Below are 19,535 nucleotides of genomic sequence, written 5' to 3'. Positions count from 1 at the left end.
GATCTGGGTGCTTGGAACTAAACTTGGGTCTTGCAAGTAGCAAGTTCTCGTGACAGTTGAGCCATCTCTCCAGCCCTTTAGCCTGACGATTTTACAGAGGCCCTGTTATCTGTTCTCACTGTGTAAGGCTGGGGTCTTGTCCAGGGCTCTGCACACACTGAGCCAGAGCTGTGCTCCTGAGCTCCAGACCAGCTATTAAGATCTGCTCTTTGATTTCCTTATTTTAACCTAAGTTGATGATATACCTTGTGTTATTTTTTATTAGAAATGCTGTGATCTTTTTTGTTGTTGTTGTTATATAACGTTTATTGCACTTTGAGGAAATCAACTATGTAACAAAAAAGGTCAAACTTCACCAAAGTTTTATAATATCCTCTAGATAAAAACAACGTAGCAGATCTGCTCCTCAGCTGTGATTTTTTTTTCCACTTGAAAATGTTTTAAAATTTGCCTGAAGTTTAAAGACTGAGAATGATATAAAGGCTAGCTTTCAGTGATAGTTTTTGCATTATAATCACTAATGGCTTGGGATATAGCAGTGATAAACACTTGTCTGGCGTCCACAGATCCCTGGCTTCAGTCACCAGCACCTATGAAAGAATAACAATGATACTCTGGTTAGTTTCTGCCAGCTTAACACAACCTAAAGCCATCGTGGAGGGAGGACTCTGGTCAGCTAGGTCTGTGGGCATATCTGTGTGGCACTGTCATAATTGCTAGCTAATATGAGAGCCCAGCCCATGTGGGTGGTACATCTCTAAGAGGATGGGCGTAGAGTGTATAAGAGAGCTAACTGAGCATGAGACAGAAAGATTCGGTGAGCAGCACTCTGCATGGTATTTTCTTCAGTTTCTGCCCAGACTTCCCTCAAAGATGAACTGTAATCTGTCAGCCAAATAAACCATTTCCTCCTCGAGTTTCTTTGGGTTATTGTTTTATCATAGAAGCAGAAAGCAAACTAGAGTAATGTTTCTTTTACTTGAACTTTATTGCTACAGTAAAAACACGTTTTCATATTTGAATCATTGGAATTTGTCAGATTACTTTTTTGAATTAACAATAAAAATTGAGGTCCAAGTTAATATTATACACCATTTATTCTTTAAATAAAAACCTAGCGAGAATATAGGAAAAAAATTTCCTTTAGATAAAAAACCTAGTGAGAATGTAGAAAGAAAAAATAGATTCAGCAAAAATTTGAGATCTAAAAGTACCGCTAAAAATTTCCCTTTTTTTCTTTTCTACCCAGAGTCATATCCAGAGACTGGAAGGCTTGTGGAAAGCTTCCTTCCCTTTGTGGATATGGAACAGTGCCTGGAGAATCAGTTATCTGTTAACAGGGAGCTCATTTTACTTTCATTCTTGTTACAGAAAAACAGCTCTCTCTTAGAGCTCGGCACTCTCCTCTGCTGTCATAAGGAGTATCTAATTCAGCATTGGCTGAAGCTTCTGGAGTTGTTTTCTATTGCTTTGCCTTGTCTATAGAGAAGTTGTAGATTCACCTGAGAACTTGTTCAGTTGTGTTCCAGCTTTTTCCTCGAACATAACAGTGTTTTGCTTAAACATTTTTCTTTTACTTTGTGAAAAGCAGAGCATATATGCAGAGGTCAGGAGACCACTTTGTGGAGTTGGTTTTCTTCTGGAGTCCAGGGATTCAGTTCAGGTCATGGGCTTGGTGCAAGTGCCTGTCCCTGCTGGGCCGTCTTTGCTGGCTTGAGTACTTCATTTTACATCATTCATTTCTTTTTTTAAATAGTAAAGCTGGAAGACAAAATGTGGGTTTGGTTAATTAAAGGGCCATTAATTATAAGAGATAAGTTTATCAAAGTTTCATTTTTAGACAATATTACATTTTTTAGTTGCTAAAAAGTAATATAGTTCTGTGATACAGAAGATGCTAATTATGGCAAATAGTATATAATTGTCTTACTTTCATGGTTTAATTTGAAGCACTGCTTATATCCAGGAAAAGATGTTTGTATTCCAGGAAAACGTGTGTATTTGTTCCAGAAAGGAGGCAAATTGTGAATAACTTACATAGCAAGAGTGGGGCTGCTGAGAACATTTCACTGTGTAAATCCAGTAAGTGTATGTTAGAGGCAGCATAAATCCATCATTGTGCTGGGTGTAGTTCAGTGGAAGAATGCTGTATGCATAAAACCCTCACTCCCCAACAAAACAAAACTAAGAAAAAACACATTAAAAATTAATGTGTATGACATGAGAAATCCACTCTTAATTCAAACAGGAGAAAGGTAGAACTGTGAGCGTGCATAGTGTGCATTTGCAGGGGCAGAGGATAGGGAATAAGTGCAGCGTGGCTGGCGCCTTTAGTCCCAGCACTCAGGAGGCAGAGGCAGGTGGATCGCTGTGAGTCTAAGGCTGGCTTGGCGTGCATAGCAAGCTCCAATCCAGCCAAGGCTAGTAAATATCCATTAGCAATAATTATCAGTGGTCTGTTCCAGTTTTTACTTCACCTTTTGATTTTTTCAGAACAAATACATAGCCGTTTTAGTAAATGTAAGTATTAAGATATTGTGTTGATCAAGTAAAAGCACACACTTGAGAAGTCCGAAGGCCAGGGAGGCTGCCCAGTGTGAACAGCAAAAGTGAGGTGTGAGAAATGTTACTCCCGTGTGCTACAGACTGAGAGAATGGAAAGAAAAATAAGTTTCTGTGATTTTGAAAAATTCCCATTTTATTTGTAGGTCAAACAACAGGATAGTAGATCTTTCTTATACGATGACCCTGGAAGACTATGGACTAGTGAAAATGCGTGAGATCTTTGTATCCGATTCATCTCAGGTAAACACAGGTGTCATCAGCTTCCCTAACCAGGATCTAAGTGTATATGGAAGTGTCACATACGCTTTTCTTTCACATTGCAGGGTCTGTCTGCTGTGCAGCAGAAGCCATCTTCTCCCCTCCCAGCTCCCTGTCCTTCTGAGATCCAGATGGAGCCTCGTGAGACCTTAGAGTACAAGGCTGCACTTGAGCTAGAGATGTGGAAAGAGATGCAGGAAGACATATTTGAAACTCAGGTAGATTAAAATTGTATTCTAAAATCTCTATTTCATATACCGAGTTTATTTTTTTTCTTCTCTACAACTGGTTCTTCTTTCCATGTTCTTGTCTTTCTTTAACTATCAACAAAACCTTTTTTTTTAAGTTTTATTTTTATTCTTTAACTATATGGATGCATGTGTGTTGGTGTGGGTATGTGCACACGAGTACCCATAGAAACGAGAAGAGGGCATTGGATCCCCTGGAGCTGCAGTCTCAGCTCTTAATGGTGCCCTCTCTCCAGTGCCACAGAGGGGAGCTGCTTACTGGCTTGCTGCACATGACTTTCTCACCTGCTGTTTTATAGAACCCAAGACACCAGGGATGACGCCACCCGCAATGGGTTGGGTTTGTCCACCTCACTCAATAATTAACAAAATGTCCTACAGGCTTACATACAGCCCAGATTTACAGAGGTATTTTCTTTTTTTAAATTTTTTTATGATTTATTTATCTTTATTTTATGTGCATTGGTGTGAAGGTGTCAGATCCCCTGGAACTGGATTTTCAGACAGTTGTGAGCTGCCATATGGGTGCTAGGAACTGAACCCGGGTCCTCTGGAAGAGCAGTCAGTGCTCTTAACCGCTGGGCCATTTCTCCAGCCCCCACAGAGGTATTTTCATAACTGCGGTTCCTGCCTCTCAAATGAGTTCAGCTGCATCAGTTGATATAAAACTGTCCAGCCCAGAGGCCCTGGCACCCTCTTCTGACCTCATTGAGCACCAGGCAGGCATGTGGTGCACAGACAAGAATGTCAACAGGACATCCATACACAAAAATACTAAATAAAAAAAAATACTAAAATAGAATGCTTTAAATGACATTGGTAATCAGTATTAGTTCCTAAACTGAAAACTTCTTTTACTTATTTGAAATATTTGCCCTTTTCAAGTGACTATTTTCTTCCTATTACAGCTAAAACAGAAAGAATTGGCTCATATGCAAGCTCTTGCAGAAGAATGGAAAAAAAGAGACCGGGAAAGAGAATCACTAGTGAAGAAAAAGGTAAAGAAAAAAAAAAAAAAACTTGTGTAAAAACTGAGGGAGGGGACGGAAGCATTTGTGTTAGGAGCTTCTAGCTGCATTGCAGTCTTTGGAAGGAACAAACTTTTTAGTTCCCAGCACATGACAGACAGATGAGTAACTAAGGAGCCTTGAGCATAGCCAAAAGAAAATGACACTTTAAAGTCTACTTTCCTAAGAGATGTTCATCTAAATGGGCCTGCACGTGTCTTAAATATTGTCTTTCTTTACTTTTGAGCTTTATATAGTAAGAATTGTGGATGGAACTCGTGTATTGCCTATTATTGAATTCAAGAGAGCTGGACAGTAGGTTAATACATAAGGTTTTACTTTAAGACAAGCTAAGTTCCTCCTTGGACCATTTCTTTTTATGCTATTGAATTTTTTAAATATTAAAGTTTGCAAAATTCAAACTAATTTGAGAAATTAATATTGCCACAATGGGATAATCCAACTTCTGCCTTTGCCTTCCTTAAATAAATTGATTTAAGTATCATGAAGTTAAGACGAGAAAATTAGTAGTACCAACCAGGACATAGTGTGGTGGTAGGCAGACATGACTAGCATGCACATGGCCTCATCTTCAGTCTTCAGCATTGCAAAACACAGGGCAGAAAAGCTTCATCTGGTAAGTTTTGGTTTGCTCTTGTGTTGATGGTACAGATTTTTTTCAGTTGACGTTTTTATTGGTTTCCATGTAAACTACCGTGTCTAGCACCTGAGCTGGAGTGTATAAACCCAGGGCTACTTAGTATTCAGAAAGCCAACTCCGAGGCTGCAGATGTGGTTGTGATATAGCACCTGTGTAGCAGGGACTTAGCATCCTGGGCCGTCTCTAACACCACAAATAAAAAAATGAAATTGGAAATAAGAGCAAGTAGTTTTTAGTGCTGTCTTGTGCTCCTCACATTTAAAGGCAGATGTGGAGTGGCTGTCCTCTCATCCTAAGGACATTTTTGAAACTAAAGATTTCATTTGTCTTAAAGTGCTCTATTGTCGAAGCATCTTGTGACCTAGGAAGTGCCAAGATTTGTGACTGGTCTTAAAAACCGTACTGACCACCATAAAATCAAGTGTGTGTGTGTGTGTGTGTGTGTGTGTGTGTGTGTGTGTGTGTGTGTGTGTGTGTTGGGGGGGGGAGCGCAAACAACTTTTCTCCTGTATGAGGTTCTTTAAAGCTAATTTCTTTGAGAAGTTCACTATAGTATTTTTATGTACTGAATGTTTGAGGCTTTTCTGTCAGTTTTTTTTCTAGGTGAAAAGTTTAACAATGTATAACTTCTTTAATACTTTTATAGTTTACCTTAATGAAAGGTGTACACCAGTTGCTGTTCTGCATTCTGGAACAGCTGATAAAGTTATAGTCTGCCTTACATGCGATTGTCCGTCATACAACCATCTTGTCGCCACACCGCAGGCACAGCAGGCACAGCAGGCACACTAGAGTGCTAGGAAGAGCTTCACAGATAGATCACACTGTCGGGTGTGTCCTGAAGGCTCCATGTCAAGAAAGCTCCTTGGAGATGCTTGAAAATGGGCTCTACAAGAAGATATATATATATATATATATATATATATATATACACACACACACACACACACACACACACACACACACCTAACTAAAATAAAAGATTATGATTTGAAGTTTTCATACAAATTTTGAGTTTGTTATGTTTAAGGTAGAACTGTATGTCTGGAATTATAGGAAGTTTAACTTCATGATGTAAGTTTGGGAGGCCTTGGTGTATGGACCAGTAGGGCTAAGTGCCATTGAGAGGTTATTACATGAGAGGGACAAGTATCCTGAGATGACACTGGTGTGAACAGAGATATTTGGGTACTTTTAGATTATGATTTGGTTTGGTTGTGCTTGCCATAGTTTACATAGGTCAAAGCTAAACATTGCGTTGGGAGTTTGGTTGGTGTGTTGAGGTGTCAGATTTTGCTGGATGGTGGGCATAGTCATACTAAGTTTACAGACTTCTGGAAATTTTTCTTGCCACCAGTGTGGTGACTAGCATTTTTAAGTAGCAAAGGGGATTGATTATAGACTGAGCCTGCAGACACAGCTTGCCCTAAGCTTTGGCAGTGCAGTTATTGGTGTCTGAACTAGTAAGGCTGCATCTGGATATTATATTTTTAAAAAGATTTAGTCCAGAATCTAGATGTCTGTTTCCATTAGATTCAAGGCATTAAAGAATGTAGAGATCACAGTATGTGAAGCAGTTGCAGTGTGTGTTGATCTTGGAGAAGAACAGCCCAGAAAGGAAGAGAAGGCTGTCACAGCATCAGATACGTGGCGATAGAGTGCTCTCCTCTCTGTCCAGTGTAGGATCCTTCCGCTTCTGAGAGGCACCGCAGCAGGCGCTCACCAGCCTCAGGGAAGAGGGGTCTGGAGTGGCCTGGGTTCTAGAGTCTGGGTGATAATGAGGGCAGAAAAATGGCTTTGGAAAGTCCCAGAGACAGATGATCAACTAAGGGAATGGCAAATTCTCCACCCCGAGTAAGCTGAGCTTGTAGGTTTTTATCCTGAATAGAACTCGATTCTCAAAAACAGACCTTGGCTGGGTGTGGTGGTGTGCGCCTCTCCAGCACTTGGGAGACTGAAACTCGGGGAGTTCATGGCCAGCCTGATGTACATAGCAAGTTCCAAGACCCGTCTCAGTGAAAATACGGGTCTTGGGCCACTCGTGCCGGTGCACAGGACTTCACCAGCACCTTGGCTTCTCAATAGAAGAGTGCCCAGTGCAGATGTCCTTGCAGAAGATTCCTTTTTCGGGAGATGGAAGAATTTATGCTTAGAATTGGTACATGTTTTATGTCACTCTCATTCTCAGATACTATTTTACTGAAAAGATGTGTTGTCTTGAACATGAAGAAGATCATTTTCCTTTTTCTGCGTTTTAGGTAGCTGAGTACAGTATCCTAGAAGGCAAACTTCAAAAAGCCCTAACTGAGCTAGAGAACCGAGAGCAGCAGCTTGCCAGTGCGGAAATGGAGGTAGCGCGTCTCTGTGAACTTGGTTCCCTGGGTTGTGGAGTCCATACCCTCACGTGTGCCTGCAGAATGTGACGGGCGTTGGATGAGTATTGTTTCAGACATGGAGACAGCGCTGTAGAGCTGGGTAAAGCATGTTAGGATGCTCAGATTCAGCAGAAGAGTGGCCGTCACTCAACCGCTTTTCTCACCGCTGCAACAGTGGTTTATGTTCTTTCCCATTGTGTGTAAGAATTAGTATTTTCACTGCTTGGAGAAGAGCAAGTGGGGCCTATTCAGGGTGTCAGAGGGAAAAGAATATCCCTCTTATTTATTAAGGAGGACAGCTTGGGCTGTTTAACCAATAATAATAATAATAAAAGATTGGATCTCAAGACATATGGGGAATATGTTGTAGTATTTAACACAGTCAGCAGTACATTAGGTTTTAACAAAATTGTACCCCAGGACTTTTTTGTAAAATATAAGTGTGTGATACACATAAATTATAAGCATATAAAACATAAAAGTAACTACAATCTTTCCATTTTGTTTATATGTCTCTTCTCTAACTGTAATGTTTAAGTTTTTATCAGTAAATACTCTGACTTCTTATTTACATTTCTGGAATTTTTAAATGAGTTAGGTGTATTGGCCTAATCAAATCTATCTTCTAAATGGTTAGGCATTTAGAAACATCTAGCTGAAGAAAGAAACTCAGTCTCACATTTTTATATAATAAAAATGAGAGTTTTAAGTGGTTAGGATCTTTTCAACTAAATTTATATGAGTTGTGTGTGGCTTGTATACTATTAGCATTGAGTAGTTGAAAAATTAGTATATATAAACATTGAAGTCTAATATCTAAAGAGGACATGAAGTAAGTGTGTAGGTATTCTTTGTTGTGCATGCATGTGTGTATGTAGAGGCCAGAGGACAGCCTGGAGTTGTTCTTAGGAGGAATCCCACAGACTATCTGAGACAGGGTCTCATTAGTCGGGAGCTCACCAAGTAGCCTGGGCTTGCTCCAGGATCTGCCAGTCTCCTCTCCAGCTCTGGGAGCAGTGTGCAGCGCTGTGCTTTCTTTGGTGAGTTCTGGGGTCATGCTCAGGCCATTGTGCCTAGGAGGCACTACTTTGTGGACTGAACCATCTCCCCAGCTAGGAGACAAACAGTGTTGTGCAGCTAGAAGCCAGCCAGCCTCCCAATGGTGCTTTTCTTTTCAGCTTCAAAGAGAGAGAAAAGAGCTGCAGTCAGAACGGGAGCGGAACCTTCAAGAACTTCAGGACTCTGTCCGCAGGGCCAGAGACGACTGTGTCCACCAGGTGGAGCTGGAGAGGCTGAAGCTGAAGCAGCTGGAAGAGGACAAGCAGCGGCTTCAGCAGCAGGTGCTGGAGTTGGTGGCTCTAGAACTGCTTCACCACAAGCCATGGCACCCACTGGGATGGGACTGTTGTAGTCACTGCAGAGAGCCCAACGGAAGTGGGATTTTTTTTTTAAGTTAAAGCTAAGGACTGTATTAGTGTAATTTTCTTACCTTTAGAACCATTTGTGTGAAACTGCAGGATTCTAGGTAACTTGCAATGTGAAAGGTTTTTCTGTAAATCTCCTTTTAGCAACGTAGACATTCATTAGGACCTTAATGCTAGAAGTTTACTAAAATAATCCAGTGCTTTCTAGAACCTACATTTTGTAAGATGAGTGTCTCCCTTGCCTCGGTTTACAGTCCCTTTATGTGCCCATCCTTCCAGGCAGTTGTTGGAGTCCCCTATAGCTAGGTCACTTAGGTGGAATGGGCGTCTTCATGCCCACATTTGCTGAACACTATTGTTCTTAGTGTTGAATATTCTCTTTTCAGCTGTCGTCGCCCCTGCCCCCCCCCCCCCCACAATACTTTTCTTCACCCTCGGGCCTCCTCCCATGCCGTCCTGCAGTCTTCTCTGCTCCCTTGTCTGAGCATTAAGCTTCCAGCTTTCTCCAAGCTCAGGGCTGGCTTCTGCTTTTCCACATTTCTAGTTAAGACCTTGTCTCTGCGCTCTAGACCTCCACTTCAGATCGCTTTTCTGATACCCTTACTTGGATATTTTCAAGGCATTTTAAAGCAGTGTCTTACCATATACTTACCTTGCTTTTCTGAGTGTTTGTGTGGGTGATGGGCCATCTGAGCTTGTGTTGCAGCCGGTAGTTGTGAATTTGGGAAGCAGGTCATTCTTGAGCCTTCCACTGCCTTTTCGTGCATAGGTGGTGATGAGTATCATTAGCCCATAGCCTGTGCGTAGTTTCTAGCCATCTGTCTGACGTCATCCCCCACTCTTCACCTCTGCTGTGCTGTGTACTTTCTAACCACTGTTCTCTTGTCAACACACCCTGCGTGCTTCCCCCACAAGACCTCACTGTGTCTAGTTTCCCACGGGCCCTGTAAATTCTGTGTCCTTCCTTTACTTTCAGCAAAATGTTACTTACCCCAAATAGTTCCAAGTCTAGGTCAAGCTTATGTTACATGTATTTCTGTAATACCGCTTTCTTTTTTCTTTACAATGAATGTACCAGTTTTTATTTTCATTTAATCAGTTTCAGATTGTTGCTCCATAAAAACTGTTTGGTTTATAGCTCTGTCCTGGAGCCCAGCCCGGGTGTCAGCAGTGATAGGGACTCAATAAATATTTCTATAAAAGGGAGGGAAAGATCAGGCTGTTAAAAATTCAGCTTATCTTTCTTGAAAAATTGTAGTGTAGATTAGCTGTGTGTGTCGAATGCTTCAGGGCCGTCTGTCATGAATAGTGTCCAGAGTAGTTCTCGCACCCACATCATTTACACGCTTGTAAATGTGAATTTGCTTGTTATCATGGTCTCGTTTAACATACAAAAGTAGGTGGTTGTCATGGGACTCCCCAGCATAGTGCTTTCTTCCTGCTCAAGAGGTTTAGTCATCCAGAGCAAAGGCTTCAGCGTCAAGGGAGTGCTGGGCACATGCCCTCCATCCCCATCACATCCACACCGTCCCAAGCTGGTGTCACTGACTCTCAGGTCTGCAGCAAGAGTCTTGGCAAGAAGGGAATTCCGGAAAATTATCAGGGCACATCTTTATTCTTGATGCACAGTTCTCATCAGAAGGGAGGCTGGTGAATTTCCAGTTTGCTCAAGGAGCAAAGTCCTTGACATGCCACATTTTATGCGTAAGAGAAATTTGGGGCATTACACTGACATGGCTTCATATATAAAATGTGCCGTTATGATTAGACTGGTAGAAGAGACAATTATAAAGAGAACTTATGAAGATAAAAGTATCTGTATTCTGATAGGTAAAAGCAGGCTCTGGAACTCATAGTGAGAGATGACTTCCCCAGGACAGAGTCCATCATCATGCCCTAACAGCTGCTACCTTACAACTGGATTGTAACAGCATAATTGCTTATGACGGTGTCCCTGAATGGTGAAGAGCCAAATATACTATTAGTATATTTCTTGTTTAGAATATAAAAGTAGGGGCTAGGAAGTTGGCTTGGTCAGAGAACGTGCTTTCCGAGCAAGCATCTGCGCCTAAGTTGGGGTCCCAAACACCCATGGGAAAAGCTGGGCATGGTAACATGCACCTATAATCAGCACTGGGAGCAGAGACAGGAGGTGCCCTGGAGCTTGCTGCCCACCCATTAGTCAGTCTGTGAGAGCTCCTTTCAGAGTATATGGTGGGGAATAGTTGAGATACTGATGGTGACTTCTGACCTCCACACACGTGCACTCCGAGCAAAAGTCTTAAAAAGTGAGATCACTTCAGAATGGTGTCTGCTGACCTTGGAAGACTGAGTTAAGTGGAAACTTGTCATTGAGGGAGCAGCAGCTTCTTCTGAAGATTACAGGTATTTCGTGGCTTACAGAGCCACCATGCTCAGCCTGACGGGCATCTTTCTGCCCTCAGCTAAGTACTTAATTAAGCCGCCACTCCCTGCCCCCTTCTCCAATTTATAGAGTATTGGGAGATTTCATCAGAGCCAGTTCTGCAGAATGAGAAGCCTCTGCTCCTGATTATCCTTGGGTCTTTGGCATTCCTTCAGGTGTTTAGCCCCTTGATCCTTAATTTTTTTACCTAGTTTTTTTTTTTAAGCTTTCTGTTAATTTGTTGGGTTCTTAAGTACTGACCATTTTCTTTTTCCTCCTTTTATGAATTTTGCAAATGTTCTATTGTAACATGTTTTAGAATAATAGTAACAATGTTAATCAGGTTGTACAGTGTCAAGATTTGCTTATGATTGCTTCCAAACAGCTACATATAATGGTGTTAATATACTTTCTCTGTACATACAGCTACATATAATGGTGCTAATATACTTTCTCTGTACATACAGCTTAATGATGCTGAAAATAAGTACAAGATTTTGGAAAAAGAGTTCCATCAGTTCAAGGATCAACAAAGCAACAAACCAGAAATACGGCTGCAGTCAGAAATAAATCTCCTCACCTTGGAAAAGGTACCTGTGTCAACTCTTGTCTGCGTAACTAGCTCTAGTGACCATCTTAAGAAGTCACTGATGATCTGTGTATATACATTGTGCTGCCCTCTTCAGGGAATGCGAGGTGTGTGGCATGGGTTGAGTTGGTGGTACTTGCATGAATAGAATGTTGAGTTGTGAACAGAACTGACTCCTGTAGGGATAAAGGAATTAAAAATCTCTCAGGGCTGGGCAGTGATGGCTCACTCCTTTAATCCCAGCTTTTGGGAGGCAGAGACAGGTGATCTCTGTGAGTTTGAGGCTGGTCTGACCTACATAGAGAGTTCCAGAACAGCCAGGGCTACACAGAGAAATGTCTCAAAAAAAAAAAAAAAAAAAAAGACAAAAAAAAAAAAAAACTGTCAAAGGTGAAAGAACCATATCCATAATGAGTAGGTGTGTTTAGAGGCTCAGTCCAGCCAGTGTCCTGTCCCAGTTTACTCAGCTGCCCCTGCTGTTGGTATATTTAGGGTCTGATCTCTAGTGCTGAACTTTAGTGTCGTGGTCTTTGTGACTGCTCTGTTTCTATGTTTTCTGGCTTCGATGTCCTGCACAGGACCATTCACATAGAGCAGATACTTAGGTTCCCACGCCTTTAGCTTAGAAGGAAGAACATTCATCCTACTTTGTTCTCTGGTTCAGATGTAGTCGTGCCTGCCGTCTATGTTGGCATTCCCCCATAAACAGAATGTGCAGCGGCTAGGCATGACCAAGTATGAATTCAGGACACCAGGATGACACAGTGGAAGAAGGTGCCTGATCACCTGAGCTCAAGCTCGAGGAGGGACAGAAATGACTACTGCATGTGGATACTGGTACTCATGCTTGCACATATACACTATTTTATCAGATTGAGCTTTAATGTATATACATATACACACGCCTGAGTGTATACCATGAATGTGCAGGTACCCACTGGAGCCAGAGAGTATCTTTTTTTTTTTTTTGGTTTTTCGAGACAGGGTTTCTCTGTAGCTTTAGAGCCTGTCCTGGAACTAGCTCTTGTAGACCAGGCTGGCCTCGAACTCACAGAGATCCGCCTGCCTCTGCCTCCCAAGTGCTGGGATTAAAGGCGTGCGCCACCACCGCCCGGCTGCCAGAGAGTATCTTATCCCTTAGAGTGGGAGTCACAGGTGCTAGGAATTGAATTTAGGTCCTCTGGAAGAGATGCAAGAGCTCTTAACTACTGAGCCATCTCTCCAGCCCCATAAAATATTTTTTAAAAGAGTGTGAATATCCAACAGCCACCCAAAGGTGGGCATATGCATTGAGATCTGAGAAGAGGAGGAAGCAGCAATGCAGAGAGCTGTAAGAAGTTGTCCAGGGAGCTCCTTCAGAGGCGCTAAGGCGAGAACTCTTCTAGAACTCAGAAAGACGGCCAGCCTAGAGTGTAGCATCTACCAGGTAGGTTTAAAACACTGGTTGCTAAAGCAATGAAGGGAGTTAGGTTTCGTTCTAAGTCATGCATAATGGCAGTCACCGTCTTGGACATATAACCGCAAGACTGTCTCACATTCTGGCCCAGCCACTTAGCTGTGTCACAGTGGATAGCTTCTCCTATTTCATATTTTTAAACAGGGTAATAAACCATGAGAAGAAAAAAAAAACAAAAAAAAAAAAAACAGCACTTTGTTCATTTTATTACCCTTAGCATAGAACTTGGGCATTTTCTACTTATTTAAATCTGTCTTTTAACATTGTTGTTACTTTTTATGTTTTATGACAAGTTTGAAATGATGAGGGCCGGAGTGCAAGCAAAGGTTGCGTGGGCCGTGAAAGAGTAGAAAGCTAACTTTTCCTTCTAGCTTGACTTTCATCGTAGTTCTTTTCTTGTGGTTGATAAGTGAATGGAAGTTGAACTGCAGAGCAGTTGGCGGAGATGGAGCCTGTGACTGGGCAGGTGCTGGAATGGCTTCCTGAAGTGGCTCTGTGTTTTTATTTCTGAGTTAAGTAGAATAAATGATTTTATTTAAAATGAAAAAAATTGTAAATCGTATTTTCAAAACAACAAACATAAAAGTAAATGATGGGATATTATTCAAGGGTTTTAATTAGAAGAGTAAGGAATCTTTACATTTCGAAAAGAAATCCAGCTAGTGTTTAAGAGGATATGAACAGGCTTAATGTGGTGGTGCACGCTAATCCCAGCACTGGGGAGATCTCTTGAGAGTTCAGGGCCAGCCTGATCTACAGAGTGAGTTTCAGGACAGCCAGAGACCTTTTGTTTTGTTTTAAAGAAGAGGAGCCTATATGACTTGCTTCTTTGGAGAAAGACCCGAATACAGTGACCTACTCAAAAATTTTGTCCTGAGTGCCTTTGAGGAGCAGTTCTAACGGCTCACTCTCGCAGCCCTTCCATACATTTCTGAAAAAAAAAAATATATTTCTTATCCACAGTTAAAGTGTTATTAATTAGATAACTGTTGCTTGAAAAATAAAACTAGAAGTTTATTAGAATATTTATTCATTTAAAACGTAAACTTCCAGGTAGACAAGAGTCATTAACCATTAAGTATTAAGAGTACCAGGAATGGATTGGGAGAAGTGGTGCCGTTTAGAACTCTCTCTATTAGAACCAAGGCTGTTTCAGTGTGCTGCAAGTGTACAGTAAAACAACTTAGTCTTTCTGGAAATTCCTTGTAAGTCTTTTGGGAACCAGAGGAGGGCAGCGTCTTATTCTGAAGTAGTAACAGATAAAAGCCAGCCAGGGAAACTGTCCCAACTGACTCACCAGTGTCTGAGGAAAAGCTTATTATTAATCTTTGCTTTTTTTTTTTTTTTCCTTTTTCTTCCTTTTTAAAGACAGAATCACTGTTATAGCTGTGGCTGGCCTTGAACTCATAGAGATCTGCCTGCCTTTGCCCTATTAATGCTGGGATTAAAGGTGTGTGACACCATGCCTGCCTAACTGTTCTTAACATAACATATCCATTTTCATCAAAAGAGTCTAAAATTAACACAAAGATAGTTTTACCAAATAATTCATGATTCCTTTTATTATTACAAAAGTAAGTAGTTCTGTGATTTTTTTCAGTTTCCTTTTCCTGTGGTATGTGTGATGTGTGAAGGCAGGCACTTGAATGCCGTGGGGCGTGTGTGGATGCAGAGCACAACTCCTGGGAGTTGGTTCCTCCTCAACTGTGGGCGCTGTTGGTCTCAGAGTCAGGTTTGTGCTGCAAGCATTTCTGCCCTCAGAGCCACCTCACGGCACCCACACCCCACCCATCTTTTTCATTGCTTTGAAACTGGGTCTTATACTTTACCTCAAGATGGTCTAGCAGCCTAGACTGACCCCAAACTTGGAGTGGTCGTCCTGGTTGCTGAAAGTACATATACAAGCTATTGCACCCAAGTTTGTGAGTTTTTTTTTTCACTAGAAAGAAAATACTCTTTGCATAGTTTGTAAATTATTGGGGCTTTAAAAACTAAAATATGGAAAGTGTATATATTTTAGTAGGGCATATAGAGTTTGAAAGATCAACATATTAAAAAAAAGTCAGCATTTTTAATCCTGCTAAAATTTGTGTAGTACTGAAGAACACTGTGATATCCTGTGTGTCACCGCCCTTAGAGCACATAGGAGAGGTAGAAGAGACAGAAAGCAGATTTTGCATTGGGTTCTTTACCTTTCATCACGGTGCTTGGTTTCAGAGACGACTCAGAGTCATAAATGGCCGTGACTGATCTAACCCAAAGGAAACCATTTTGTGTTTTATACATAATAGATTTCAAGACAGCCTCATATAGAGGTAAAATCCAAGGTGAACATTAAGATTTAGGAAAGCAGAAAAAAAAAGGATTGGCAGGCCAGGAAGCTGGGTGAGGAGGGTCGTAGGGCACAGGGGCACAAACATGGCTGGATTGTCTGTGAAACAAAGTCCTGAAGAAGTAAGTTAAGCAGGAAGTACAGAAATTATATTTTGGGTCCTAGGCGAATAGCTATCAATAACAGTTGCAGACTTGCAGGCATATTTAAGCCGGGATGGGACAAGAGAGACCCTGGTGTAGTCAGAGTGAGGAGCTAGGGCTGCACAAGCACAGCAGCAGTAGAAAAGGGAGTCTGAAAGTGCTCCTGTGAGCAGCTAGACCTGGAGTGCACTGCAGACGAAAGGCATGCTGTGCCTTTGCTCCAGGATTTGTCTTCCGCAGTCTGCATTGACTGGGGACCTGAGCTGTCTCGTTTTGGGGGTACTTAACTTAGCTTATGGTGTGTCACCTCAGTCTTGGAACAGTGAAACCCTAAGTAAAAGTACAGGTGCAAGCCAGGGATGGTGGTGCACGCCTGTAGTGCCAGCACCATTAGTGCAAGAGGTCAAGAACTCAAGGTCAGTTGATGCCACATGGCAAGACCCTGCCTCAAAAAAAAAAAAAAAAAAAAAAACAAACAAAAAAAAAACTTCCAGAAACCACTAGCAGTAAGGGCTTTTAACTGACTTCTGAATACCCTGAAATTATATTATATTAACCTTCTAAAAATACGTGTTCTAAAAATGAGATTGGTGCTTCCCTAACCATATGTACCTCAACACTGTGGCTGCCTAACCTGAACAAAGGCAGCATAAACAGACGTGTTAACTGGGAAGTGGGGAATCCTGTTGGGTCCCACCCCTAAACAAAGAACAGTAGGCATCAAAAGACTAATAAGAAAGGGAGCGATCGCTTTTTCCAGGGATGGTCCCCCAGATTGGTTATCCAATACAAAGTGGTTAGCCCTAGATATATACTTACAAGCAACATCAAATGGATTCACCTGGTTGTTTTCTATATTTATGCATGCATATGTACGTATAAATAGTAAAAGAAAAGAGGTCATGAAGATGAGAGGGGGAGTAGAGGGGATATGGGAACAATTAGAGGGAGGAGAGAGAAGTATTGTAAGTATATTTTAGTTTTTTAGTTTTAGTAAATAATAAAATTAAATATAAACCTAAAATTTTTGACTGTATGTATTATTCTAGCAATTGGGTCCATATAATTCTTTATAGTCATAAGCACTATATTCTTAAAAAAAAATATTAGGGATTATTGATAGGAATGAATTTGTGCCCCAGATTTGCCAGTAAGTTTTTAGGAATAAAAATACTATATGCAGAATGACACATGTGTTTTAAATTAGTATACATAACTGTAAAATTATGAATTGTTTAATATTTATGCAAAACTGGTAGAACTGCCTAGTTTTTACTGTTGGATCAGGTCCATTAGGCTTCATCCTTGGTCTGGTCCAGGATGCAGACCTTGTCCAGGACCATGTGCATGCTCTCAGAGACTGTCTCTGCTCCTCTGAGGTACGGCTTGTTGTTAAATTACCAAGTGAAGTGTATGAATCACTGGGCATAAGTGGAGGGATTATCTCCAGTAATCTCAGCAATATCATTCAGCTCAAGATGCTTGAGTCTGTTGTGAAATGTCAACACATCTGAATCCAGGCACTAGGGATTTGTACAACAGAAAGTCCTCCAGTCCTCGTAGTCATATATAACTGCAGAGAATGTTCTGGTCTTTTGTGACGGCGACTTGGCAGTCTGCTTTTCCTTTCATTTTATTTCGCTCTGAATTTTCCAACATTAGAATTTTTATAGTGTCTTCATTTTTGTTTGTCTCATAAAACATCAGGAGTTGTATGTATGGGAAAAACTAAACTTGATTTTTAAAAAGCCAGCTAGTTCAGAGTAACAGTATTTTACTGTAATTCAAGCAGATTATTACATTATCACTTAATAGTAAAACTGTCTGCTGGCTGCATGAATTTGTTTGGTGCATGGTTTTTAGCACTGAGTGAGTACATTCCAGAACATAGCCAAGTTGGCTTTAGTTCATGCATAACAGATTGCCTGCTGCAAACATAAATAACCATATTTTTAATTGAATCACTTTAGTGTTTTTCTTTATATATTTCAGGAAAGATAGAAAATAAAAGTGAGGTGTGTGTTATTAAGGAACATTATTTTTCTTCCTCTTGGGTTTATTTTAACATTCTTAAAATATTTTTACATTTTTGACTTTGCATCTCTTAGTAATTTGCTTTCTGATAAAACACTGCACAGTTTCCAGTGTTTTGTGGTTTTGCCAAAAGTTAAGAAAGTTTCTCAGTTCTCCTTATTACAAGACAGAATCCCACCTAATAATCATAGGCCTTCAAAAAGGAAGATCAGCCTCCTGAGATCAGAGCACAGGCGAAGAGGAATGTTAGCAGTCAGAGCTGTCTTTTGTTAAAAATAAATGTATTTTCACTCTGTGTAATATACACATTTAAATACATTTATAGTAACTGTCTGGAGGTTAAGACTAATTCAGTTCTTTTTAGTCTAGCCTGCAAAGCAATAAAAATAATACTATATTTTAAACAAGAAAATGTTCATGTGCCATAATATTTATAGTAAATTATATAACAGCTTTAGACTATGTCATATGTCATGCTGTATAAACTCTTTTCTTAAGCCCGACTCTTTGTATATATTATCTTTCAGTGATTGCACACAGTGGTATAGTGTTTCACTTGATATGATTTTAATCACTGTTAGGTTGAACTTGAAAGAAAGTTGGAATCTGCAACCAAGTCTAAACTGCATTACAAGCAGCAGTGGGGACGAGCTTTGAAAGAACTTGCCAGACTCAAGCAGGTATGTGGTTGAGAACAGACTGTCTCCTTGCTACTTTGTAAGTTTCATGTTTGACATTATGTGTTAGAAGTCTGCTGTGGACTCTCTAGTGCTGCGGTTGAAGAGCAAGGCTGTTTGGGTTTGTCTTTTAATGTGTTATATGCAGAATCCTCTTCATAATTAAAAGCGAAGCTTTCTTATTCTTCGTTGTCAGCTGTCTTGTTGGAGATGAGCTTTCCCTTAGAACTCATTCTCATTGGACTTCACTGAAAGAGACACTTTTGGGATAAACTTAATTTGCCATTTCTTAACATTTAAGAGCATATTTTTAAATGATTTTCATAGGAAGGCACAATTATTCAACTAGGATAGCTGTCATTGGGAAATTTTGCATAATTTTAGGTTTAAAAGATTTGATAGTTTTCTGAAAATCCTTGTTGGCATTTTCCCTTCTTAGACAAGAAAGTTATTTTCATGAGAAATGTATCTTAATTTGGGCTATAGTTTTTTTCAAATGACTAAGATCCATGAGAATATGAATGAGCTTACTTTGAATATAATTTATTGAACCTATTAAAAGATCATGAATAGTTAATTTACTCCAACTTAAAAAAATTTATCAGCTTTATTTCTGAATAAAACCTGGTATATAATGTCTTTTGGATTTATTTATTTAGTATGTTTTCATAAAATTACATAAAATACTATTCAATATCTTTGTTGTATTATGCTAATGCTTATGATTGTTTTATAGGGTACTACCAGACTATATGGGAAATAAAGAGTACTAGACCATATGCCAGTGTCGTGTACCTTATCGCTGTGTTCAGATTGTATGCATTATAGATAGATATCAAAGTATTAGATAGTACACAGAGTGGATTTACTCAAGTTATGTGTCTTTTATTTGAAATTGTTTGGACCAGGAATATTTTGGATTTCAGAATTTTTTTCCTATTTTATAATATTTGCATATGTGTAATGAGATGTCTTGGATATATACCCAAGTGTAAACTCAATCTGCTTGTGTTTCAGTTCTACAATAATTATATAGCCAAAGGGTAATTTTTTTCCCTTTTTATAGTGTTATGCCTGTCTCCTGACCACAGTAGTGTCATCATGAATGCTAGAGCTCAAAAATTTTGGATTTTAGAGATTTTTACATTTTGCATTTCAAATTAGCAATATATTATTTTAATGCTGGCACTCTAGCATGGGCATTTTGCACAGTAATAAGATCTTCCTAAATCAAGACACCATGCTCAGTGTATGTACATAAGTAAAACATTGGGCCTTACAGGCATAACACTATAAAAAGGAAAAAAAATTACCCTTTGGCTATATAATTATTGTAGAACTGAAACACAAGCAGATTGAGTT

General features: G+C 40.1%; 1 protein-coding gene across 2 annotated transcripts in view; it reads left to right on the top strand.

Annotated features, from left to right (window-relative positions):
* The window catches only part of Cep120 (centrosomal protein 120), a 62,310-nt gene that overhangs the window by 26,288 nt on the left and 16,487 nt on the right, over window positions 1-19,535 (top strand). For both annotated transcript variants that reach the window (XM_038330619.1, XM_038330618.1), the window contains 7 exons: window positions 2,709-2,805; window positions 2,889-3,041; window positions 3,980-4,069; window positions 6,998-7,090; window positions 8,293-8,454; window positions 11,410-11,532; window positions 18,078-18,176. In XM_038330619.1, the coding sequence (XP_038186547.1) occupies window positions 2,709-2,805; window positions 2,889-3,041; window positions 3,980-4,069; window positions 6,998-7,090; window positions 8,293-8,454; window positions 11,410-11,532; window positions 18,078-18,176 (817 nt within the window). The remainder of the gene's footprint in view (window positions 1-2,708; window positions 2,806-2,888; window positions 3,042-3,979; window positions 4,070-6,997; window positions 7,091-8,292; window positions 8,455-11,409; window positions 11,533-18,077; window positions 18,177-19,535) is intronic.

Source organism: Arvicola amphibius, chromosome 5 (genome assembly GCF_903992535.2).
Source record: "Arvicola amphibius chromosome 5, mArvAmp1.2, whole genome shotgun sequence".
Classification (NCBI taxonomy): domain Eukaryota; kingdom Metazoa; phylum Chordata; class Mammalia; order Rodentia; family Cricetidae; genus Arvicola; species Arvicola amphibius.
This window is presented reverse-complemented; position numbering and strand designations above follow the sequence as displayed.